The sequence below is a fragment of the Galeopterus variegatus genome, unplaced genomic scaffold, assembly GCF_000696425.1.
Source record: "Galeopterus variegatus unplaced genomic scaffold, G_variegatus-3.0.2 Scaffold1109, whole genome shotgun sequence".
Classification (NCBI taxonomy): domain Eukaryota; kingdom Metazoa; phylum Chordata; class Mammalia; order Dermoptera; family Cynocephalidae; genus Galeopterus; species Galeopterus variegatus.
In genome coordinates, this window is record NW_007727220.1 from 9249 (window position 1) to 34321 (window position 25073).

At 52.4% G+C, this 25073-nt stretch overlaps 1 protein-coding gene across 2 annotated transcripts; it reads left to right on the forward strand.

The window, feature by feature from the left end:
* Positions 1-1318: 1318 nt before the first annotated feature.
* On the forward strand, positions 1319-23339 carry TOP3B (topoisomerase (DNA) III beta). Of its 2 annotated transcripts, XM_008574796.1 has the most exons (18): positions 1319-1501; positions 7193-7373; positions 8292-8423; positions 9682-9788; positions 10611-10685; positions 12125-12321; positions 12847-13003; positions 13933-14046; positions 15495-15585; positions 16797-16951; positions 17087-17192; positions 17929-18075; positions 18196-18369; positions 19864-19992; positions 20393-20542; positions 20968-21068; positions 21575-21776; positions 22765-23336. In XM_008574796.1, exons 2-18 carry the CDS (start codon positions 7304-7306, stop codon positions 23244-23246), a joined length of 2589 nt encoding a protein of 862 aa, XP_008573018.1. In that variant the 5' UTR covers positions 1319-1501; positions 7193-7303; the 3' UTR covers positions 23247-23336. The 2 variants fall into 2 exon arrangements, with proteins under 2 accessions (XP_008573018.1, XP_008573019.1); XM_008574797.1 differs by lacking the exon at positions 8292-8423 and having other exon boundaries at positions 22765-23339.
* Positions 23340-25073: the final 1734 nt, after the last annotated feature.

Here is a 25073-nt window from a genome sequence, read left to right on the forward strand (position 1 = left end):
TAAATGTTACTGATCTCTTTTTGTTCTGCAGAGCACATTTCTCAGGGTGACCTGACCAATACATGTCCTGGGCTGCAGTCTCTTATAACAGGCTCAAATTAATCCCTTCTTTATGTATTTGGCCTCAGTTTCTTTTACTTAGGTCAACAGGAGCATCTGTATTTTTTTTTTCCTTTTTGTCTTTTTTACTGACCGGCAACAGGATCGCCACCCTAGGTGTTGCGCCCGCACCGCGCTCAGTGAGCGGGAACTGGTCTCCACATGGGATCCGAACTCTCGGTGGGAGCGCCGCCGCGCTTCCCAAGCGGCACACCCTCCAGTGCGCCACCGGGCCGGCCCGGAGCATCTGTATTTTGAAGACAGTGATGCAGGATTTGCAGATGTGTAACAAGTGCCAGAAAGAGAAGAGTCAGAGAAGTCCAGGATGCCTCCAGGGCACTGGGCCTGAGCAACCAGGAAGAGGGAGTTGCCATTTTGAAAATGAAGCACCTGCCAAGCAGCGTGTTTGGAATCAGGATTTCTGTTTGAAAAGTGAACTCTCATTGTGACTTTGAACTCATGGCACTTCCGAACCTTATTCGCCCATAGAATTTTTCTTTTTCCAGAACATCTATAGGGGCCAGTATTCCGATAAAAGCAAGTTGGGAAAAGTGTCTACAAGGGTGTAAAGGAAATGTGTGTATATTATTATTTAAAAGATATTAAAATAAGGTCATGAAATTATTTTAAACCTTCAATATCCTAATGCTCTAATACAAAAAATTACTTTTATCTTTCAATTCATCTTCCAGATATATTTACACAGATCATTCATTCATTCGACAAATGTTTATAGCATCGAAAGGAGCCCGCTTATACAGACATCTGTACTTTTCGATTATTTTAATACTAACAGCATATATGTTTTCATAACAGTTTTCATAACGATTGTAATAATTATTATCATAATTGGCTCTCTGTGGCGGGGAAGAATCCGGGTGGAGGGTTCGGGGACCCCCTGCGGTGCGCGGCGTGAAAGACCAACTCCCGGGCGTGCCTCCGGAACGCGCGAGCCGCGGAACCCGCGGACGATGACGCGCGGGAGCCGGGGGCAGACGCTGGCATGCTGGACGCGGGGACGCCAGAAGCGGCCGGACCCGGAAGTAGGGGTTGCCGGTGGCTGCCCCGGGAGCGGGAGCTGGAGCAAGAGCCGCGGTGCGGCTGCGGGTGAGCTGCGGGAGGTGGGGCGCCCGGCGGCTCAGGGAAGCGGGAAGCGCGGCCTTTCTTTGGACGTGTTTCCTGAATACTGGCCGGGCACAGACCACCGAGCTGGGGTGCGGGAGAGGGACCCAGGCCGGACACTGCATTCTCGCTGCTTTTTATCTGTCGGGCGTGACTCTTCCCCGGGGCTTGCTGTGGGGATTCAGGGAAGGGGTGATGGGCCAGCGCTTAGCCCAGTCCCTGGAGGGAGCAGACGCTGCGGTTAAAACTTCTTCATCGAACCTTTTCACTGCTCTTTGAGGTGAGTATGTGTTGTCTGAATCTCACACGTAAGGAAACAGGCTCAAAGAGGCCGTGCAGCGGTCGGGAACCAGGTTGGCGCTGTCCAGGCAGGTTCCACCCTGCCTCTTGGGCCCCGGCTTGGTCTTGAGGGTGCCCAGGTTCTCTCACCTATTATACGTAGATGAAGGAGCGTACATTTGTGAACAAATTAGCTAGAATCCAGGAGCAGTAATTTCTCGCAGGGCTGAAGGAATGATGATGACCTCGTCTTGCCTCATTATCCCTCCCTCCCTTGGAAACAGGACTGAGGCCGTCCCTACTTGGGTTTGATGGCCAGTGAGCACTGGGGTTCCTAGAGTCTCGACAAGGGTCACCTGACACTTTAAAGAAAGTAAGACTGTTGGCAAGATTAAATAACGTGTGTTTGTAGCTATGGCATGCCTAGTATAAAGGAGGGGGTGTAAGAAAAAGTCATTTCTTTACCTCTTTTCCTGATTCTGTAGATATTTGGTAAAGTTCTGAGGTGGAAAGTCCTAGGATTCTTAATACTGTTGGGACCTCTGCTAGGCCTCCACTCCCCAGCTAAATCCACTGCCTCTTTAAAGTGTCTCCCAAAGGACACACACCATTGGTGGTATAGCAGACTAACCTGCTACTCCCTTTTAAATTTACTTTCACTGTTAATTATAGCCTCAATTTGGGGTGTTTGTTGTCAACACCCCCTTAGTACTTGTTAATCTCCCTTTTTGAAATAGGAGGACAAACGGTGGTCTCAGAGCTTTGCTGGGCAACAAAACTGAATTTGATACATCAAGTAGGTTACTGTAAAGAACCCATTTCTGGCCATTTTTATATACAGTCGTGCCATATAACAACATTTCCATCAACAATGGACCACACATACTTGACAGTAGTCAGAGCCATAGGTTACACCATATAGCCTAGGTGTGTAGTAGGCTATACCACCTTGGTTTGTGTAAGTACACTCTATGATGTTCACATAGTGAAGAATGTATCCCTGTTCTTGAGCGATACATGACTGTATTTAAGCTTTAAGAAAAAAAGCAAAAACTTAAGTGAATGATAGTGTCAGTAAGTGTGAAAGTGGTTTATAAATGAAGTTTTGTTTTGTTTTGTTTTAATTTTTTTAAAAAGGATGACGGGTAAGGGGATCTTAACCCTTGGCTTGGTGTTGTCAGCACCATGCTCAGCCAGTGAGCCAACCGGCTATCCCTATATAGGATCCGAACCCGTGGCCTTGGTGTTATCAGCACCGCACTCTCCTGAGTGAGCCACAGGCCGGCCCTATAAATGAAGTTTGCAAATCATTACTTTCAGGTTTTGTCCTCATTGGTATACATTTTGAAATAGGAGATGTGCCTTAATGGATAAATAGGGAGGCCCCAAGATTAATCACAGAAAATTAATCACAGTTAAGACTGCAGAAATCTTTTGAGAGGTGGGACCTGGTGCAGTTAAAGAAAACTATACCAGGCTGGAAGTAAGTAAGCATGAGTTTCAGCCTCAACTGGACAAACTTCCCAGGTGACCTTTGGAAAATCACTTTCACTGAGTCTTGGTCTGTTCTTCTTTGAGATGATTGTACCAGATGATCGCTAAGACTCCTTACCCCAGGATTCCATTGTTCCATACCTTTAAAGGACACAATGTGTTTTTTCCAATAAAATAGTGGTACTCAGAACGTTACAAAGTGTTCATGCAGTGCTGAAGTATAAATTTATATTCTGTACAAGTATAGGGCTTATATTTTTTTAGAGCCAAAGCTACTGAAGACAGGTGCATATCAAATGTGAATAGCAACTGCACAGTCTGACAGGTGAATAGGCTATCTGAAATTGGGACTGGAGCAGGCAGGTCACATGTGCCTTTGTGTGCACCTCGCTGTTCTTGGATAAATGAGTTTATCCCCTTTAAGATGCTAAGGCAAAATATTTCTCTCTGAAGGGACTTCTCAATCTGTCAATTTATCGAAACACTTAGGAACTTAGTTGTGTGGTGGAGATGTAAAATTTTTAGAAACTTTGATACCATGGGAAAAAGAACATTGAGAAGAAGTATTTGCAATACTCTTAACAGATTTAAAGTCAGTTTTTAAATTTTAGAGATCCGAAAGCATTTTTATTATTCTCTTTGCAAGACAAAACTTTTTCCTACTTTGGAAGGGACAAGAAACATGGAAACCCTCACACACCAGTCTCCCTCTGCTGCCAGTTTTCCCTTTTGGGCTCTGACATCTCTGGATGGGAGAAGGGGAGTCCCTAGGTCTCCTTTAAATCTCACTTCTGGGCCTCTGATTTTGGTAAAACCGAAATGTTCCCAGATGGGGAGCACAGGCTGGGTGCAGTTTCCAGGAGGGGGTCAGAGCAAGTACACTGATGAATAAAGTATCCTAGGCAGTGACCTGAAGGCAGGAACAACGAACAAACACGGGGAGGGAGGGCCTGGGGTGGGGGCACACAGCAGGGCGGTGGAAGATGCAGCTGGAGCTGTCATTAGGCAGTGAGCTTATCTGTAGACTGCCATTGCTGTCATTCCCTGAGATTTCAGCTTTTTCTCTGGGATGATTGTGTATTTAGAGGAAACATCCAAATATTTATTTTGGCAAAAAAAGCAAATTGTTGTTTTATGCAGGGCTGCTTTCTCATAAAGATTACTGATTTCATTGTGGTCTTGCAGTCTCTTACAGGATTGACAGCCCCTTTGGTGAAGGTGGTTTTGTTAGCATCCTTTTTGAACAATGCCATTTACAGCCCTCTTTTATTTTTCTGGTTTCATTTTTGTCTTTTTTTTTTTTTTTTTTCCCCTGACCAGTAAGGGGATCGTAACCCTCGGCACAGTGTGGTCTGCACCACGATCAGCCAGTGAGCGCACCAGCCATCCCTATATAGGGTCCGAACTTGCAGCCCCGGCGCTACCAGCGCTGCACTCTCCCAAGTGAGCCACGGAGCCAGCCCAATTTTGTCTTTATTTTTAAATCCATTGTCTTAGTTCTTTTGATCAGTCACAAAGGAGGAGTCTTCAAAAAGTTCACGGAAAGGGCCGGCCCAGTGGCACACTGGAGAGTGCGCCGCTTGGGAGCGCGGCGGAGCTCCCGCGGAGGGTTCGAATCCCATGTGGAGACCAGTTCCTGCTCACTGGCTGAGCGCGGTGCGGGCGCCACACCGAGGGTTGCGATCCCGTTGCCGGTCCCCGGTACGGGCGTGACACTGAGGGTTGCGATCCCGTTACCGGTCAGTAAAAAAAGACAAAAAGGAAAAAGAAAATAGTTCACGGAAAGATTCATATTATCTTTTTATTTTTCCATGAACTTTTTGAAACATCCATGGCATTAAATGTAAAACATGCAAAAGGGAATGTAATGAGCAGGAGACCGCCCCATCCCTGACCTCCAGTTGCTAACACCCACCCCCTCCGCACCCCCACAACTGCTTTGACTGTTTGAGTTCTCCCCAGATACATCTACTCTTTGTAAACAAGTGCGTGTGTGTGTGTGTGTGTGTGTGTGTGTGCGAGGGGTGAGGACAGGGCAGCAACCACAGGTTGCACCCGGGACTTCAGCAGATTTGCCTGGCCTCCTGCCAGGGGAGCAGATGGGATGCATCTGAGGAAATGAGCCTCCTGAGAAACCAAGGGCAGGCTGGTTTACATTAATATTTACCAAGCAGATGCATTCTTGCAAACTGCTACAGGGTGTTCCATTATACTCATATAGATATGCCATACATTTTGTTAACTGATTCCCTGTTGTCAGACACTAGGTTGTTTCTAATCTTTCATTATGAATGATAATGCTCCAGAGAATTCCCCAGGGGTGTGTTTTGTCACAGGCGCTGCAATGTCCAGTGGCATCCCCTGGATGCAGCCCTGCCCCTTCCCTCCCTACCACGCCCCCCCACACACACACATATCGACTCCCCAGCACTGCAGGGTGAGTCCCAGGAGTCCAGGACCCAGTGTTGCTCAATGCTGTATTCCCTATACCGAGGACTGGGCCTAACATGTAGTAGGTGCTCAATAAAAAACTGAACTAATTGAATTCTTTACTAGAAATAGAATTGCTGGGGATGTGCACTTGTAGTTTGAGAGGTATCACCAAATTGCTCCACATAGAGGTTGTGCTTTCCCACGTTTGTTTGTTTGCCTCTTCCCACACCTTCATCCTGAGCGGTGTGCTCAAACTTTGGGTCTTTGCTAGTGAGATAAGCACATACTCGTCTTAGCTCTAATTTTCTTTGACGAGTGTTGTTGGACATTATTTCACATCATAAAGGGCTAACTCCTAAAAATAAGAAAACAACAATCTAGTTGAAAAAAGTGGGTAAAAAATTGTGAATAGGCCGTTCACAGAAAAGGAAACCAGCTACATCTAAACATGTTTCAGGTGCTTCTGAGTTTTGAGTGACTTTGGTTTTTCTTTTTTTTTCCCCTTCATATTGAGATTATTTTAAAATAATCATGTTTTCTTATAATAATTTTCTGGTTTTGTTTTTTTACTTAAATCTTTGCTAGATCTGGAATCTGTTATTGTAAGAGTTATGAAGTAGGAGTCTAACTTTTTTTCCTAGAAGGATGCCCAGTTGTCTCAATACAAGTCTTTTTTTTTAAGGCAATGCTATATTTATAAGCATTAATGCGATATTTACGATGACCAAGATGACAGAAAGGGTCCGTGTGGATTTTGTTTATTTGGCTAGCAGGTGTTAAATGTCATGTATGAGGCACAGAAAGCTGATGGACATGCCAGCAGCAATTCAGACATTAAGCCACTTGTGTCCTATTTTAGAGATGAGGCAGTGACTTGACTGTGACGTGATGTGCAGTGGGTTGGAACAGAGACCTAACCCAAGAGCCGCAGACACAGGAGGAAACGATTCATCCAGCCAGTGGGTGTTGGGAGAGCTCTTTAAAGAAGAGTTAGCACATTAGCTGGGCCTGTGATCAGTCAAGCTGATCTCCAGGCTTGACGGAGTATTCTAGGCAAAGTAACACAGGCACAGAAGCTTCAATGTATTTTTTCTTTAGATCATGGTGTCCATTTTAATTTGGCCAGAGCATGGCCTATGAAGTGAGAGGTGGAGTGGGGTAGGCAGGAAGGCAGATGTGAAGGGCCTCTGGAGCTCCACTGGGGACTGGACCCTCTGGCAGGCAGTCTCAACCCGATCCTGGGTCAGAAGGACCTAGAGAGCCTGGCCTAGGCATCTGCATTTTGTAAAGTGTCCCAGAGCATCCCAATGCTCAGCCAAGGTGGAAGTGCTGCTCTCGGAGCTGACAGAACTGATGCATGGGAGGAGAGGCCACAGCTGTTCCTCTCCTCTCTGGAAGATGAGTGCACTCGCAGGTGGAAGAGCCAGCCCAGGGAGGAGGGCCAGGTACCCACCTGCCCCAGCCCATCAGTCCAGGCCTATTGGCCTCAACATCTTCCTAGTATGGATTTAGGGACAAAATTGACCTGAGATCACTGGGGCCATTTCACCTTCCCCCAAAACGAAGCCAGATTCCCAAGGTCATCTCTGAGCCACTTCAGTTGACCTGAGCAGTTGTTTCTATGTCAGATGTCTTCAGGTTTCCCTAATTTTATTTTTTCTTGTCTTAGGGTATTTTGTTTTGTTTTTAAAGTGAGTTTCCTCGTTAGTGGTATAGGTTCTATTGGAAGCATTGCTGTTTTCTGAGCATCTTTTCTTCTCTTTAGGAGTCAGCATTGATAGCAGTGCTCAGCTGCAGAAGAGAGTTTCTGAGCTTTGTCATTGCCATTGCCCTGAAGAAAGTGTGAAGATCTGAGGGCCAGACAGTTTGAGACAAGATGAAAATTGTGCTCATGGTTGCAGAAAAGCCGTCATTGGCACAGTCCATTGCCAGAATCCTCTCTCGAGGTAGGAAAGACCAAGCCTAAGCTTTCCTTCAAGCCTAAGCAATAAACTTTCATCTGTATACCACGCCCTCCCCCCTGACGAAGTCTGATGAGCCATGCCATAGGCATAGTCCTGCTGGACACTGACCTTGACCTCTGAACCTTTGACTTAGCTGCAACCACAGCCCCCACACTTCACATCACTCACAAGTAACTGATAGGCTGAGCTTGGCCACAGGCACTCCTGAGACACCAGAGAGCTGGAACAGGAAATGTCTGCCCCTCTCCCCCAACTCTGGCCACTGGGGTGGTTGGTAGGGTGCCGTTTCCCTTCCTATCTTTGAATTCCCTCCATATAGAAAGGGTATTTGGATGCTGGGTACTCAAAAAATGGCAGGCATCCACTTTGACCTCCCCCTGGTCCAGTAGTTGGTGGAGGAAGAGACCCTAGTACAGCTGAGAAGCCATGGTTTGAAGGGGAGAGGAAACCTGAGAAGTGGTACCTGGTCCCCAGAAGCCAAGAAAGTTCAGCTGAGGGACCATCAGTGGAGAGGGTGAGAAGACACCGTGGGATTTGGTAATTAAGAGATCCCTGGTGACCTTTGAGTAAAGCTTGAATGAAGTGAGACAGAATCGAATTGAAGAGGGAAAACAAAAATACAGAAAAAGAGCCTGAGAGCATCTGCTCCTGGCTCCCAGCTGACCTGCGACACTGCTTTGCAAGCTCGCTGAGCTATGTGGTTTACAGAGGCTGTTTTTCCCAAACGCAATTAAGTCTCTCAGTACCCAGTTACCAGCAGCAGCCTGAGGAATGTTATCACTGACTTCTCTGGGGAGAGAGGGACCTGGCCCTCTGAGAGGCAGCATCCAGTCCTGGGGTCTTCGCAGCATCTGCAACTTGGCAGGAGCAGCCATCACTGTGTGCGTCTCTCCTCCCCAGGGAACATGTCCTCACACAAAGGACTGAACGGAGCATGCTCAGTCCACGAGTACACTGGAACCTTCGCTGGCCAGCCAGTGTGCTTCAAGATGACATCTGTCTGTGGGCACGTGATGACCTTGGATTTCCTGGGTAGGCCCCCCCATTCCACTGAGTGAAGCCCCGCATGGTGTTGCCCAGTGTCTAGCTGGAGCCCGGGGAACACCTCTGGGCAGAGAAGTGTGTCCAGAATTCATGAGTCAGGAGGCCAGCAGATTGTGGAGTGGTAACTGGGGGTCCCTGGGTGAGGTACCCAGAGCCCAGGCTCTGATGCTCAGCACCCCTGAGGGTCCCCATCCCAGAAGCACCCCTGTACACCTTCCTATGCAGATGAGGTGGTGGTCCCTATCTCAGGAGGGGCCCGGCCCGTGCAGGTATCCAGGAGAGGGCTGCTGCTCCTGGTGAATTGACTGTTGTCCATCGGTCATTTGGTGGCCATCATTGTCATCTTTGTATCATTATTGTTATCCATTAGCTTGGAAGGGTCAGCATAGTGACCCGCCAAGTCTAGTTGCAGGGCTGTGTGGTTGACAAGAGTCTGACTCTTACTCCGCTAGCTTGCTGGGGCCAGGTCAGTGACAACCTCTGTGAGTTTCCTTTTCTCAAATGTTATGACAGTGCCATCTGCTTCCCAAGACTGCTGAAGATTCAGTGTGACAGTGAAGGTAAAGCCCTTAGCACAGGGCCTGGCACACAGCAAAGTCTTAGTAGTTGTTCTTGCTGCTCATTGTCGACAGTGATGACAATGAGGGCAATTGAGTTGTGTGGCCAGCCTTTGGACCCCAAGCTTTATCTCCAGCCAGCAGGAGACCCCATTCTCCCAGGCTGCAGGAAATGAGGCCCAAAAGAAAGCCAGAGGGCCAAGCATGCCAGAGCTGGGCCTTATGTAGAGAAGCAGGTAGAGGTGCTAGACATGGAGGCCAAAGAGGCTGGCCCCCCATGAGGAGCCCCATCAAGTGCCAGGTGGAGGAAGAGGATGACAGAAATCCAGGTTGGAAGAGACAACAAGGGCACAAGGGCACGATTCTGTGTTCCGGCAAAGTGAGCCAGTCCAGGAATGGCAGTGCTCCCAGCCACAGGGAAGGTCCCAGAAGCAAGGCCGGAGCAGCAGCCCTGCCAAGAGCTTGCTAGGCTCTAGTCGGTGGCCAGGGTGTGGCATCAGCTCAGCAGCCCAGTTGAAGGAAGACCAGGTGGGTGGGGGTTACCCAAAGACCTGAACACACTTCCTGGCTCTGCCTCTGACTGTCAGGCTGACCCTGGGCAAATCATCCTCCAAGCCTCACTCTCCTCATTTGAGATGAGACCACCATCCTCCTGGGGTTTTGACACTCACTATGACTGTGGTTTATAGGGAAGTATAACAAGTGGGACAAGGTGGATCCTGCAGAGTTGTTCAGCCAAGCTCCGACAGAGAAGAAGGAAGCCAACCCCAAGCTCAACATGGTGAAGTTCCTACAGGTGCGTGCACACTGGGAGCCATTCTTGCCCGCCATTATTTGAGTCCTTATTCGCGTCTTAAACAGAGGTCTTTCAGCCCCTTCTGTGAGCACCCCCTACTGGCCCATGAGGTACCTTCAGGCCTGGCCCTCCCTACAGTTCGATTGGTCAGCCTGGGCACCAGTTCACTCAGTCCTGGAGAGCAGGCATTCTGCTTTTGAAATTGTATGATCAAGATGGCTATATTTTCCTAATTTTAAAACATACATACACATTACGGAAAATATAAATAGAAAGAAGAAAAAAACATTCATAATCACACTACCCAAGATGACCACTGTTAACATTTAGGGTTATTTCATTTCAGCCCTTTTTCTATGTAGGTTTTGGGGTTAAGATCATATTGCAGCTATAATTTTTTTTTTTTTTTTGTCCAAAAAAAAAATAGCAGTCCTGAACTGGACCCTCTGGCAGGCAGTCTCAACCCGATCCTGGGTCAGAAGGACCTAGAGAGCCTGGCCTAGGCATCTGCATTTTGTAAAGTGTCCCAGAGCATCCCAATGCTCAGCCAAGGTGGAAGTGCTGCTCTCGGAGCTGACAGAACTGATGCATGGGAGGAGAGGCCACAGCTGTTCCTCTCCTCTCTGGAAGATGAGTGCACTCGCAGGTGGAAGAGAGGCTGAGCTAGTCCCACTGCAGCCAGTTGCATGCTCAGCCCGGGCCTAGTCCTCCTGAGGCTTGGGTTCTACTTCTTGTCCCTGATGGGGAGCACTGCAGGCAGGAGCTGTAAGGTGCGGGACTGGGGCCTGTGGCAGGTGCATGTTAACTCATGTTATGTGGCAGGTGGAGGGCAGAGGCTGTGACTACATTGTGCTGTGGCTGGACTGCGACAAAGAAGGGGAGAACATTTGCTTTGAGGTAAGAAGTATGGACCCCACTTCGGTCCTTCCTTTTGGCCTTTTGCTACCCACCCTGGACTGATGCTCACAGCTACACCATTCCCAGGGCCAGAGTGGGGAATAAACTATATTGGCTTAAAAATGCCTTTCCCCCCTTTATTTTGGAAATTTTATAAACACTTTAAAATGCATGGATCCTACTAAGGATGATCGAGTGTTACTTCACTTCCTGGAAAGACATGGTATGAATGAATGTAGAAAGGCAGAACTATTTGGGTGGGCGCAAGTTTCAGAATGGGGCTGTCTCAAGGAACAGGTTGCTTTTCAGCATCCTGGGCCCATCTTGGAGCTTCTTGGGGACCTTCGATTGATGCTGGTTGATCCCTCGCCTCAGCTCCTTTCCCAGGCTTCATTCTTCTCACTTCCTGCCTTCCAGCATCCTCTGCCCCACCCACGATGCCCTCCCACCCCTCGGGACCCTGCCTGTGGAGAAGCAGGTGGCAGCTCCCCATGCACCCCATGCTCTGTGCTTACCTTGACTGCAGAACCCTCACACCAGTCATGACTGTTGGTCTCACCTGGTGCCCCTCAGGCTGTGGTTCTGTATGAGTCACCCCCATGCCTCTGTACCCCCAGCTCTCACCGGGGGCCTGGCACACCTCAGGGCACAGGAGATACTTCCAGTGAGACAGAGCTGGGGCAGCTGGTGTTCCAGTGCAACACCATCAGTACACTCATCATGCTCTGTGCCTTCCCAGACACCCCTCTCCTGTCCCCTCCCCTGCAGGCTGCTCCTCCTGGAGGCCTTTGCATCTTGGGGTGGAGAATGGTAGCAGCTTGTGGGTCCTTTTCCCTTCAGAAACGAAGCTACCTCTTCCCCGTAAGGAAGCTGCACGGCCAGGCTCCAGCAGTGACTCCCCTCCCACTGCACGGCTTTCTTAGGACCCCTGCTCTGCTTCATCTGTCCAGACCCCCACCCACAAGCTGGGGTGGCCTTCCCACGCTTGCCCATTCCCTTTTCCTCTTTGTTCTTTTTTTCTTTCTGTGTCTTTTCTCCAGTCTTTTAAAAGTTCCACCCACTCCTCCAAGCACTCCCTCCAGCTAGAAGGAGGGGAAATGGGTCTAGTAGGATGGATTTGAGAACATAAGATCCCTTGCATGCTTGGCATTAGCATTCCTGGTTTGGCGGGGTGAGAGCAGAAGGTAGAAGAGAGAGGGCAGCAGCTGCGGGCGGTAGTAAGAAGGAGCTGTTTGAACATGTTTGTAGACAGCATTTGGCAGGGGTGTCGTGGAGGGGCTGAGGTTTCTGGAAGGGGAGAGAGATGGAGGAGGATCTGAAAACAGAGTTGGGGGCAGAGGGGCCGGGGGATCGCGCATGTGCCAGGCCTCACAGTTGAGGTGTGGGGCAGGAGGCAGAGACCTTGAAGGTGATCACAGATGGGCTGCACTTCCCCCCAGGTCCTTGATGCTGTTCTGCCCGTCATGAACAAGGGCCACAGTGGCGAGAAGACAGTGTTCCGGGCCAGGTTCAGCTCCATCACGGACACAGACATCTGTAATGCCATGGCCCACCTGGGCGAGCCTGACCACAATGAGGCCCTCTCGGTGGACGCCCGCCAGGAGCTGGACCTGCGCATTGGCTGTGCCTTCACCAGGTGCTGGCCGCACCATGCAGGCAGCCCCAGCCACCCACGCCCTCCCTCCAGCCATAGCGCCTGCCTTTGCAGTTCTGATCTGTGGCCCCTGGGCCTTGGATCCCAGGAAGACAGCAGGCAATTTTCACCATTTTAAAAACCCTGAGGAAAATTGTATATTTAGCTGACATAGATCACACAGGCCACTGCTTGATAAACAGAGTGTGTTTGTCTACACTCTAGGGGTCCTGAGGAGAGTGTGCAGCAGACGGAATAGAATAGAAGGCTCCCTGGCCCGAGGTGGCGGGAGCCTCTCTCTCGCTTGCTCTGTCACTGCACACACAAAATTTCTCCCTGAAGGCCACATGCCCTCTGCCTCTTCCACTGTCTTCTAAGCGGGGAGCAGCTACCTTGTGCCCCCTCCTGCACACACCACCCCTAGCCCTGGGCTGGACTCCCACAGTGTTTAACATTAGTGTGTTGAGTGAATCATGACCAAAGTATCTTTCTCTCTCCTACCCCACCCATCCCCACCATTCCCTCTAGGTTTCAGACTAAATATTTCCAGGGGAAATATGGTGATTTAGACAGCTCTCTCATCTCCTTTGGGCCATGTCAGACTCCTACCCTGGGATTCTGCGTGGAAAGACATGATAAAATCCAGTCCTTCAAACCGGAGACCTACTGGGTGCTGCAGGCCAAGGTTCCTTTCCCTTCTCTGTTCATTCTGGGGCTTTCCAGGGTGGGGGTATGGATTCTGACAGACTTCCATCATCATCATCTCACAGGCCCCAGGCTGAGGGCACAAGTGTGAACAGCTGTACCTGAGAGTGGTCTGTGGTGCCCAGGGAAGGGGACCTGCAGCTTTCACGGGGGCAGTGGAGCTAGACTGGGTGTGGGTGCATTGGATTTGCATGATTGGGAAGGAGTTCAGCTCTGGCAGTGTGGGGTGAGGTCACCCTGCATTACCCAGCTGCTGCAGTAATCAGGTCCAAGGGCTGGACTGAGGCCACTGGCATTTATTTATTTATTTTTTTTTTTAAAAGATGACCGGTAAGGGGATCTTAACCCTTGACTTGGTGTTGTCAGCACCACGCTCAGCCAGTGAGCTAACCGGCCATCCCTATGTGGGATCCGAACCCGGGGCCTTGGTGTTATCAGCACCGCACTCTACCGAGTGAGCCACGGGCCGGCCCGAGGCCACTGGTATTTAAACTTTTTAAAAGTCCTAGAACTTTTTCTTCAAATAAAAGCCTCCACAGAAGCTCGTCATAAGAGTTAAAACATAACAAAAACCTGCCCTGGTTGACACTGATCTGGGGACCCCTAGATGGGGCCACACCTAGTGCTGGCCAGGCCTTGGGGGTGAACAAGGATGGTGTGAGAGGTAGAGGCTCAGAGGCTTCTTGAGGACATCAGTCTCAGTTTCAGCCCATCCTCCTGAGACAGTCTGCCTGTTTTCAGGTGGAGGAGGGGGCTGGGTGTCAGCTACACACCCAAAAAGGTACAGCTGTGAGACAGTAGAGCTAGGATTGTTTTACCCCCAGATAAGGACTAACTTCATCTGCCCTGCCGATGGCCTCACCTAGATACTTTTTCTTGTGTGTTCACCTTTTATCCTTCTTCCTGCAGGTTAATGCTGATAAAGACAGATCTCTCCTTTTGGACTGGGACCGAGTGAGAGTGTTCGACCGGGAGATCGCACAGATGTTTTTAAATATGACAAAGCTAGAGAAGGAAGCCAAGGTGCACCTGCTTTACCCACACCTATCACATTTGCCTTGGGTGGCCCTTGGAAGCCTCTGGCTGGAGGAATAGGTTGTAACCTAGGGCTGTCTTTCTCCTGCTTTCTGAAACATGGACATCTTTTTGGAAAGGGGAATGGTTATTCCTGCATATACTCCTACTGTGATATTTCTGCCCAACGTGATAGCTACAGTGTACTACATGCCCACTCCGTACCAGGCACCATTCACACCTGTGACCCTGCCAGGCGCCTTCTACTCTCTCCTTTCCACGTGACCCAGTGGGCCTTATCTCGGGACTTCATTTCTACCTCTAACAACTGTAGAGGGACCTATGTGCACATCGATGAACTTGCCTGAGGTCACACAGCAGGGGACGGGCCTGGGATCTCACCCTTAGCTTTCATGCATTTATTGGTTGTGTTTCTTACTCGGGGTTTTTGTGAATTGGAAGGACATACTGCTAGGCTGTTAGGAAAAGGGTGATGTGACCTGACAAGGGGCTGGCTGCTCAGGGTGAGGCAGGTCTGAAGCCATCGTAGTAAATGCCCTTACAGCTATGACAGCTACCAGAGTCATTGAGGCACAGCCTGGCCCCCTTCAGCTGCCTTCTTCCTGTCCTTCCCCAGTCTTTCTTACATGTCCTCTTGCCCACCCATGCAGTTGTCTCAGGCTTCCAGAACTTCTAATGCTGGTGCATGCTGTTAGCACTGATCACATTCCTGCAGAGACACCATCTCCACCTCCAGACCTCACCCCAAGTGATCCCAGCCTTCGCTACTGCACATACACAATTATCCTCAGTGTGAGCACCCACGTTTGCCGGTCTGGAATCCAGAAGGCACTGCCCTAGCCTGTTTACATGGATTGGCAAGGGCAGTAGCCTGGGGCTGAGTTGTGTGGATTGTTTTGGTCGTAGGCAAAACAAAGAATTGTCTCTTCTGATAAGTGTTCAGTCCAGAGGTGGAAAATGGTAGCACAGCCCTCAGATGTATAGCAACATTTAAAAATTGTGATATTTCACAAAAATCCTGACTTGCAGCTTCTATTGAGAAACCGGAAGATGTAGCAATACTAGAGGCCCAGATGACAGCCCTCACACACAGAGGGCAGCAGGCACTGCCCCGAGACAGGCCTCACTTGCCATCCACAGCCTGGGTGACACTTGCTGCTGTAGGGTTTGCATCTGCTGCCCCTTTTCCTGACTCTTCCCGTTCCTCCAGGTTTTCTTTTTCCTTAGAAAATTCTCTAGAAAAGAATTTTCATTCTTTTTCCCCTTCATAGTCCTGAATAAATATTCAGTCAAGTCTTCAGACTGCTGGGGAGAGTGAGTATGAGAAGCAGGGAGACCAAAGGAATGAAACCAGACCCTTTGCCCACATATCTTGATTTCTTCTTCTGTGGCTTCTTCTCCCTTCCAAAAATCACTCAATGTGTCCCATCTTCCAGGTGGAGGCCACAAGCAGGAAAGAAAAAGCCAAGCAGAGGCCCCTGGCCCTGAACACCGTGGAGATGCTGCGTGTGGCTAGCTCTTCTTTGGGTACGTAGGCGTGTTTCTCTAAAACCCCAAGAGACTTCTTGAGGCACATGGGCAGTGGCCCACTCAGCCACTACTCACCTGTGCTGAGCACCTCTCCCATGCACTGGTGCCGAGGCTTAGAGAGGACCTGAGCTTCCTGCGGATGTTATTTCTCTAAGTTCCAGAGTAGAAACAAAAACAGGAGAGAAGATCTCATTTCAAAGGATTGTTGGTTAATACTCAACAGCTTTGAATTTATGTGGGGAAACAAACTATTTCATAGTATTCGTTGTCCAAGCAGTTGCTGCCAGGACTGAACGCATGGAAGGCCACCCTCAAGGCAGGGCCCTCACCTATTCCTGGATCAGTGGAGTCCCCTCAGAGGCATTAAACTCTGGAATTCCAGCTCCGGAACCAAACCCTGTTCTAAATCCCAGCCTGGCCACTTCCTTCTTTGTCCCGAGCCTCAGTTTCCTCATGAGAAAATTAGGTGACGATATTACCTAGCTCTGGGTTGCGGTAAGGATTAAATGATGTGAAATAGCACATTTTTTAAATGCAGTGGTAATGCTGGCCACTACCTGAGAGGGACGTCCTGACGGTAGGGTCCCGGAGCAGCTTTTGCTGGTGCAGGGAAGAGGCCCATTCAGGTGTCACCTGCTGGGAACAGGTGTGAGCACCATCTCTCTGAGCCTCATTTCCTCAGTAGCAAGAAGGGGTTTTGGCTGGCAGCTGGTTGTCTCTGGGCATTAACGGCCCCCTGCAGGGAACTATGGCAGTGTTCTCTCTGAGTGGCGCTTCCAGGGTCCTTGGAGGGCAACCATGCCATTGAATGATGGCTAGCTGAGCACCAGCCTCTGCTGGTCTTTAGTGGCCCAGAGTGCCATGAGGACAGAAACACCCAAGTGCTCAGAGCTGAGGGCATGTGCTAACTCCTCCATCGTTGTCAGTCGTCATAGCAGGCATCGGCAGCCCCCATGGTGTGGTTACGGGTCTGTGGCCAGGATGTGGGGGAGAGGTGTTCTGAAGGCCACATCTGCTCACCACCACCACCAGCGCTGTGGAGCAGAGCAAGCAGTGTTTCCCATCAGGCCCCGTCCTGGGTGCTTCAGCCATGCCCACCCAGAGCCCCCCTTGCCCTCCAGCAGGTGCCAAAGCCTGAGCACACAGGCCTGGGGTCGGGCACCTGGCCGTCCTGTGTTCGGGCTAGCTGAGCCTCCTCTCTCTCACAGGCATGGGGCCGCAGCACGCCATGCAGACGGCAGAGCGGCTCTACACACAAGGCTACATCAGCTACCCGCGGACAGAGACCACCCACTACCCCGAGAACTTTGACCTGAAGGGCTGTCTGCGGCAGCAGGCCAACCACCCCTACTGGGCTGACACAGTGAGTGGAGCCACCCACACCTGCACACATCTGGCACCAAGGCCTCAGGAGCGGCTCAGGCACTTTGCCCAAACCCAGGGCTGGTGGGAGGGCGGGCTTACCCACACTCGGACTCTGCTATCTTCTCTCCCTCAGGTGAAGCAGTTGTTAGCGGATGGCATCAACCGCCCACGAAAAGGCCACGATGCTGGCGACCATCCCCCCATCACCCCCATGAGGTCTGCCACAGAGGCCGAATTAGGTATCAGGTGTCCCCCACTCCACCCCGTCCCAACACACGCAAGCCCCCAGGGAGGGAACACAAGCAGCTGCAGCAATGAGGCACTGTTGGACAGTGTCAGGCCCCGTTGACAATGTGGGGGCTCCTTCCGCCCCCACCTGCCCTGGCTGTGGCGAGGGGAGTCACCTGAAAGTTGTGCTCCATCACCACAGGACTAGGGCAGGAGTGAAATGGTGGCAGCAGGCACAGGTGGCTGGTCAGGGGGAGGCAAGTGGAGGCAAGTGACAGGATGGGACCAAGGCAGAGCGTGACAGGGCTGGACAATGGGAGCACCTCCTACCTCCTCCGGCCTGAGGCAGTGCTCGTGGCCCACGTGCCGGGAGAAGGCAGATGAGGAAGAGTGAGCAGTGTGGTGGAGACAGCAGCCACTGTGTACAGTCTGAGTTTGGAGCCACAGTGACATGTCACTAGATAGCCGTGTGACAGGCTCAGCACCTGAAGAGCAGTCCCACTGGAAGCATGTGCAGGAGGTAATGGGAGCCGTGGCTGTGAAGGAACCCCCAAGACACGGAGATGTGCTTTCCCTTCCTGTGCAGTTTCCTCCCTCCTTCCTGGGGATTTGGCGCAGGCTGGCCCTGGCATCCCACCCTGAGGACTTATCAGTAGGGCCCTGCTGCTCAAGTGAGAGTGCTGGGGGGTCCTTAGAGCCAGAGCCCCTGGCTGGGCTCACAGGTGACCAGCCCCAGGCCTGTTGCAGGGGGTGATACATGGCGGCTCTATGAGTACATCACCAGACACTTCATCGCCACAGTCAGCCACGACTGCAAGTACCTTCAGAGCACCATCTCCTTCAGGATTGGGCAGGAGCTCTTCACCTGTTCGGGGAAGACCATCATCTCACCAGGTAAAACTGCGTGTCCCAGGCCACCTCCTCTCTTCATCTACAGAGACAGAATGTTCTACGTTGGATCCAGGAATGGGAGGCCAGGTAGGGACCCTGAGTGGCAGTGCTATGTCTCTCCAGGCTACACAGAGATCATGCCCTGGCAGAGTGTGCCCCTAGAAGAGAGCCTCCCCACCTGCCAGAGGGGTGACACATTTGCCGTGGGCGAGGTAAAGATGCTGGAGAAGCAGACAAACCCGCCTGACTACCTGACTGAAGCCGAGCTCATCACGCTCATGGAGAAACACGGCATCGGTGGGTGCATCCCCCCCGGACCCCAAACTCAGGGTTCCCATCTCTAGGACTGGGCCCAAGAGTCTGTACTTGCAAAGTTGCCAGGTGACCCCTATCTTCCCAACCCAGTGAAGGGGCCAATAACTGGTGGCCCAGCGTGTGGCCAGCCGAGCTGGGCAGGCCCACAGCAGACAGCCCCTCACAAGGGCTCCATGTCGGGACCTGGCCTTCCCCATGAAGGCCGACATGCACCCTTGTGCACTACAGGGCCAGCACACACTGACTAATGCCCACAGTGCTGAGGATTGGCCCAGGATGCCAAACAATTCACAAAAGTCAGATCTGCATCCTCCCAAGTCCACAGCCAGCTGAGGTCTGTCTCGGTATCAGGATCTGGTCCTGCTCCTTCCAGGGCCTACAGTGGGTGCTGTGGCATGTGGGGATAGCTCACCAGCATGCTCTGTCCTTTCCTGTTAACAGGACAGCCCTGCTCTAGCTTAGGGACCCTTCCATGTCGTGTTTCTGGCAGTCATACACAAGACAGTGGTCTGGACCCACTAACCAAAAGGAGCTGCAGTTTGTGACAGTGAAGAGGGCTTTTGTGTTGCCTTCTGAACAGGAAAGTGGTCAAGGGTGGCCCTGTTGACTGAGGTCCACAGGGCTGTGTCAGAAGGGCCTAAAGAGAGCTGCCACCTGGGGCTATGGCTGAGATACAGTGGGGCTGCAGAGCCCTGCACAGGCACAGTGCCACTCAAAGCACTACCACAGCTGGATTCAGATCCCAGCCTTGTGCCTAGAGCCGCAGGACCTCAGCAGGCTCCTCAGCCTCCAGACGCCAGCTTCTTCGCATGGGAAATTCTTCTTTGTGGAATTGCTTTGGGAAGATGGCAAGTGTGCAATAAGCATCGTCTTTTTCTCCCCCTTGACCAAGGCAAACTATAGTCAGAAAGCCTCAACTTTAACTTTGCTTTCTCTGCCAAGGAGCCTCCTCAGGGCAGAGGAGGCTGCAGCCCTGGACCTGGGAACCTGCCCTGGGGGTCATGAGGGACCCTGGAGAGAGGGAGGAGTCAGGAGACAGGAAATGGGCAAAACATCTCTGTATTCAGGGGACTGGGCCCAGGTTCCAGGAGGGAAGTGAGTACCACAGGATCAAGGCAGGAGAGGCCAAAAAGGTCACATTTATCAGGCAGCATAATAAGCTCCGTGACCTTGACAGAGTTCCCTGACCTCTCTGAGCGTCTGTCCTCAACTGTAAAGCAGAAATGAGCACCTCATGTTATGAGGGCTGTCCTTGGGTTCACAAGGCAGTACATGAAAGGCATGTGGTGCAGTGCCCCACGCAGTGCAGGGGGCACTTCAGGCACAAAGCTTTCCCTCCTCTGGGAGGCCAGGAGCAGCCAGGGAGGGGCCAGAAGCAGGGACCCTGTGACAGGTGAGGGTGAAGCTGGGCCACACATCTGAAAGGGCTTGTCAAGGGCAGACTGAGGAATACCAAGGCCTTGCTATGCATTTCAGGGACAGACGCCAGCATTCCTGTGCACATCAACAACATCTGCCAGCGCAACTATGTCACCGTGGAGAGCGGGCGCCGGCTCAAGCCCACCAACCTCGGCATCGTCCTGGTGCACGGCTACTACAAGATCGGTGAGTCCCTCTGTCCTGCCTCCCAGGGCTGGCTGGGCCTGGGTCCTTGCTAAGGTGCTTGCCTGCTCTGGCCCGTGGAGGTCCCACAGGGGCCTGTGGGAGATGGAGAGGCAGACCTGGCTCAGGGATAACCCGGAGCACATCTGTGATGTGGTCCTATATGCAGGATGTCCCTGGTCACTGCACAAGATTTCCTGGTGGGAAATCAGGAAAGGCCTGCAGACATAGAAGGCAGCCTGGTACCATCCAACTCTGTGGACGGGTAGCCTAGGGAGAGGCCTGGAAGACTGGTTAAGCTGGAGGGGTGGGCAGGGCAGTGGCTCCTGCCCTGCCTGGTAGGGGTGTCACAGCCCCTGGGTGTGAGTACTCACAGCAGCATCTGCCCCCCTGCCTGCCGCAGACGCGGAGCTTGTGCTCCCCACCATCCGTAGTGCGGTGGAGAAGCAGCTGAACCTGATCGCCCAGGGCAGGGCTGACTACCGCCAGGTCCTGGGCCACACCCTGGACGTCTTCAAGAGGAAGTTCCACTACTTCGTTGACTCCATCGCTGGTAAGGCCCGCCTCTTCTGTGCCCTCACCAGAGGACCCTTCGTCGGGGCCACCAACACTCAGGGTTCTGGGGGGCCCCCTCATGAGACCAGCTCCAGATCTGGACTCCAGGCCTCTACGGGCCAACGTGATGGTCCTCCTCCCTGGGTTATTGTCAGGATTAAAGAGCAGGTGCATCCACGCCACTCACAGAGCCAGGGACACACATGTCTCACAGACGGGACCACTGCTCTGCTGTTCTGTTGCCGAAACAGGATCCCCACTGCACTCAGGGACATGTTCACACTCAGATCTCTGGCCATGCCTGGTGGCCTCTCCCCCAGTCAACCCAGTTAGCCCAAGCCATCTGTTGGGCAGGTGGGCTGCTGGAGTCCGCTCTTGGAGACAAGGAGGGACATGAGTCTCTTCCACTCTGCTTCTTCCCAGGCATGGATGAGTTGATGGAGGTGTCTTTTTCGCCTCTAGCAGCCACAGGCAAGCCCCTTTCACGCTGTGGGAAGTGCCACCGATTCATGAAGTATATCCAGGTAGGTGGGGGTGAAGAGCTGTGACTGCCCCTCTGGCCTGCAGTGCCTGTGCGCTAACTCAGACAAGCCATGTCACTTCTTCAGGCCTCTTTATTGTCAGCCACACAGGAATGATATTCTTTGTCCTGGTTGTCACACAAGAATGATTGAGAGGCCTAAAGCAGCCTTGCCAACAAACACCACAATCTCCCCATGACCCCAGGAACACATAAGCCATTAGGCCATTTAAACACATACTGTCCATTTTTTCCTAACACCACAGTTCTTGCTATCATGAGTATTAACATCCATGCAGGGATTTTAGAACTGCCTTTCTTCATGGGTGGAGCAAGTGTCCTGAGACTCCTAGCTGGGAAATGTCTTACGGACTCTGTGTTACCCGTTGCAGATTCTGTATCGTGTATTGTGTGTTATATGGCGCCTACTCTGTATCATGAGGGGAACGAGGGCAGTGGGAGAGTCGGTGGCCCCAGCAGCCCTCGTGCCCCTCCCTGGCATTGCTGCAGGCCAAGCCAAGCCGTTTGCACTGTTCCCACTGCGATGAGACCTACACCCTCCCGCAGAACGGCACCATCAAACTCTACAAGGAGCTCCGGTGCCCACTGGACGACTTCGAGCTGGTCCTGTGGTCCTCGGGCTCTCGGGGCAAGAGCTACCCTCTGTGCCCCTACTGCTACAACCACCCGCCCTTCCGAGACATGAAGAAAGGTGAGTGCAGCATCTCCCATCCCTGGCCACTCCCTCCTGAGCCTGGCCTCCCCGTCCCTGCTGGGTCCCTGCGGTCTCTGTTCAGCATCAGCCCCTGCCTCATACCATGCTGGACTCTAAGGGGACACCTCACCCTGGCACTGAGATAAAAGACCCCAGAGTGTATCTGGGGCTCTGCTCATGCATCAGCCAGCCAGTCTGCCACCCTCTGCCCAGGTCACAAGTAGGCAGGCTAATCTAGTCCACTCAGTCAGGATCTGGGCAGGGGTTGTAACTGTGCCCCCTTGTGGACTGGGGTGAGTGAGAGGATAAGTGGGCGGTGTGCCCTCAGTGTCCACCGCTGTTCTCTCCTTGTGCTTGTTACTGGAAAAAGGCAAGTGTGTGTCTGGGCAGGGCAGAGAGCAGCGAGCTAGGAGCCTGAAGGGGGCCCAGGGCCCAGTGCACTCCCCAACAGCTGTATCAGCTCCTTTACACCCACTTGGCCTCGTGGGGTATCATCATCCTATACTGCCCACAAGGAGCCAGCAGGAGTGAGGTGTTCGCCTACAGGGAGTCTGGAGAGAACCCTCAGGGGTCACAATCTGCATTCAGGCTGCCAGGAAGAGTGAGGCTCTGTCCCTGCCCTCCGACAGCTTCCAGAGCAGTTGAAGTCCCATGAGGCCCAGTGACATCAGGACCACATGAAGCTGCCAATAACCAATTGGAGAAGCAAAGCAAGGGGGGATGGGCTCAGCTGGAATTAGCTGGGCAGGAAGGTCTCGAAGGCTGAGGAAGTTTCAGATATGCAGAGAATGGAGGTGATGGCAGCCTGGGGACTTCAGGAGCCAAGGGTTCCCATGAGCAGGGGTGTTCCCAAGAGTGAGGCCAAGAGGAGTTCGTTCTGCTGGGACAAGGGATCCAGGGGTTTGAGGCACTGAGCAGGCCCCTGGAGCTGCAGAGGGGAGATGAGCAGGCTAGTGTGCTTACGGGGCTCGCGTCTCCCCACCAGGCATGGGCTGCAACGAATGCACACACCCTTCCTGCCAGCACTCGCTGAGCATGCTGGGCATCGGCCAGTGTGTGGAGTGCGAGAGCGGGGTGCTGGTGCTGGACCCCACCTCGGGCCCCAAGTGGAAGGTGGCTTGCAACAAGTGCAATGTGGTGGCTCACTGCTTCGAGAACGCCTACCGGGTGCGGGTGTCGTCCGACAACTGCAACACCTGCGAGGCTGCCCTGCTCGATGTGGACTTCAACAAGGCCAAGTCCCCGCTGCCAGGCGACGAGACACAGCACACGGGCTGTGTCTTCTGTGACCCTGTCTTCCAGGAGCTGGTGGAGCTGAAGCATGCAGCCTCCTGCCACCCCATGCACCGTGGCGGCCCAGGCAGGAGGCAGGGTCGAGGGCGAGCCCGGGGCCGGCGGCCCCCAGGGAAACCCAACCCCAGGCGGCCAAAGGACAAGATGTCAGCCCTAGCGGCCTACTTCGTATGACGGCCAGTGAAATGCTGTGCAGATGCCTCACAATGATTGTCCTTTGTGCCACTGAAACCATTAAAATGCATTTTGTCTTCTCTAGAGCAAGAAGCTTGGGGCCTTTTGCTAGTGCAGCGATATCAGAGGGTTACTGTGTCCCTGGGAACCTGTGGGGCTCCCTCCTCCCTTGCCTCCCCTTCATTCTGCATACACGTCCAAAGTGCTCCCCACTGTGCCCATGCCCTGGCAGTGCCTGCAAGGAGGCCACCAAGTCGAACCACAGGGAACAGAGCCATTTGGTGGCTCAGATCCCGTTTCAGTGCGGGTGCACAACTAGGACACAGTAAGGAAGGTGGGCACCGACAGCCCATCCCTCTGGCAGGGGGAACAGGTGGGGCTTGGAAAGCCCTCTCTGGACCTTCGCTCCAGTGCACTGCTCAGGTCGCCCTCCTGACCCCACACTTATATGCCCCCTGCTCCCAGCTCTGCAGTTCTAGCAAGCTCGGTATGTGGTGCCTTTGTGCAACTCTGGCAGCTTCCCGAGGTCTGTTCCAATTCCTGTTCTCATGACAAGCCCTTATTGTCTCAGACAGAGGCAGCTGGGCACCCCGTTGAAGCCGTTCACATGCCAGGTTTAGAAAATGCCCTGTAAGCCAAACCACCCTGTGGCAGCCGGGTACAGGCTGTGGCCACCCATCTGACTGGGGCTCCTTTCTGTGCTTCCCACTCTGGCACCAAAGAAGGGCACCTGTGTTAGGTCCGTTGTGGGTTGGAAAATCCCTCCGTTCTCTGTCCATGCTTCACTGTGTGGTGGCAGGAGCTAAGCAAAACAGCTTTCCAGACTGTTCAGTGGAACACTTGTTTGAGGGACACACAGACACCCCCCACCCTTCTCAGTAGTAGAGACACAGTTCACACCAGGACATATAAGGCTCTGAGGAGAGCTTCTGTAAAGAAACTCATATCTTCGTCTGGCCAGTTAGTTCAGTAGGTTAAAGCGTGGTGTTATAACACCAAGGTGAAGAGTTCAGATCCCCCTACTGGCCAGCCACGAATAAAAAGGAAAACCATAGCTCACCCAACATTACACACAGTCATGGCCCCCACCAGGACCCCTCCTCTCGGAAGCCCTGACAAGCCAACCCTGGAGTTCCTGGAACACCATCTGGGAAACTACTGTGGAAGTTTAAAGAAAATATGCAGTGAGATGAAGGGGCATCACTCTGGGAGGGCTGCCCCTGAGGGCACACATCTGTTGGTGGGGAGGGTCCCTGGCATGGGCTGTGACTTTGCTCTTCCACCCACATATCCCAGTCACATAGTGAGCAGACCCAGGGCCTCTCTCCACAACAGGTGACCCAGCTCCCTTATGCTCCAGGACCTTTGCAGGGAAACAGCCCAGTTACAGGGTTAGTTTGGGCTCAGGAACAGAGACTGTCTCTTAGGCCTTAAACCCTGACCACCCATTCCTTACCAGGATTTTGCACTGAGATTTCAGTCGCAAGCAGGGCTAATCACAAAGTGCTCTTGTACTTTTCCTTGTCAGCTCCCTTAAGTGTGATTCTCCTTTAAGGCCCTTGGCTTTTGAAGCTGGATCATGTACTACAGGCCCCTTCATGTTGTACCATCCAGTAGCATCCAACCAGACAAGGAAGGGACGAGGCCTGTTTTAGGCTAAAACTGCCTTTGGAGCAGCCATTCTCCTCAGGACCATACCTACTGTCCTGGAGGCTGTGGAGGTTGGTGGCTGCAGGCCGGCCTGCTCTGAAAGGGGTATGGACAGTCCCCACACAGACCAGACCTGCACATGGCTGACAGTGGCAGGGCTGGTAGTCCGTCGAGCTG

Excerpts from the sequence above, each read along its gene's own strand:
- TOP3B (XM_008574796.1), top strand. The coding sequence starts at position 7,304 with ATGAAAATTGTGCTCATGGTTGCAGAAAAGCCGTCATTGGCACAGTCC. Across the intron at positions 18,370-19,863 it reads CATGGAGAAACACGGCATCG|GGACAGACGCCAGCATTCCT; the intron begins GTGGGTGCATCC and ends TATGCATTTCAG. Across the intron at positions 20,543-20,967 it reads CTTCGTTGACTCCATCGCTG|GCATGGATGAGTTGATGGAG; the intron begins GTAAGGCCCGCC and ends GCTTCTTCCCAG.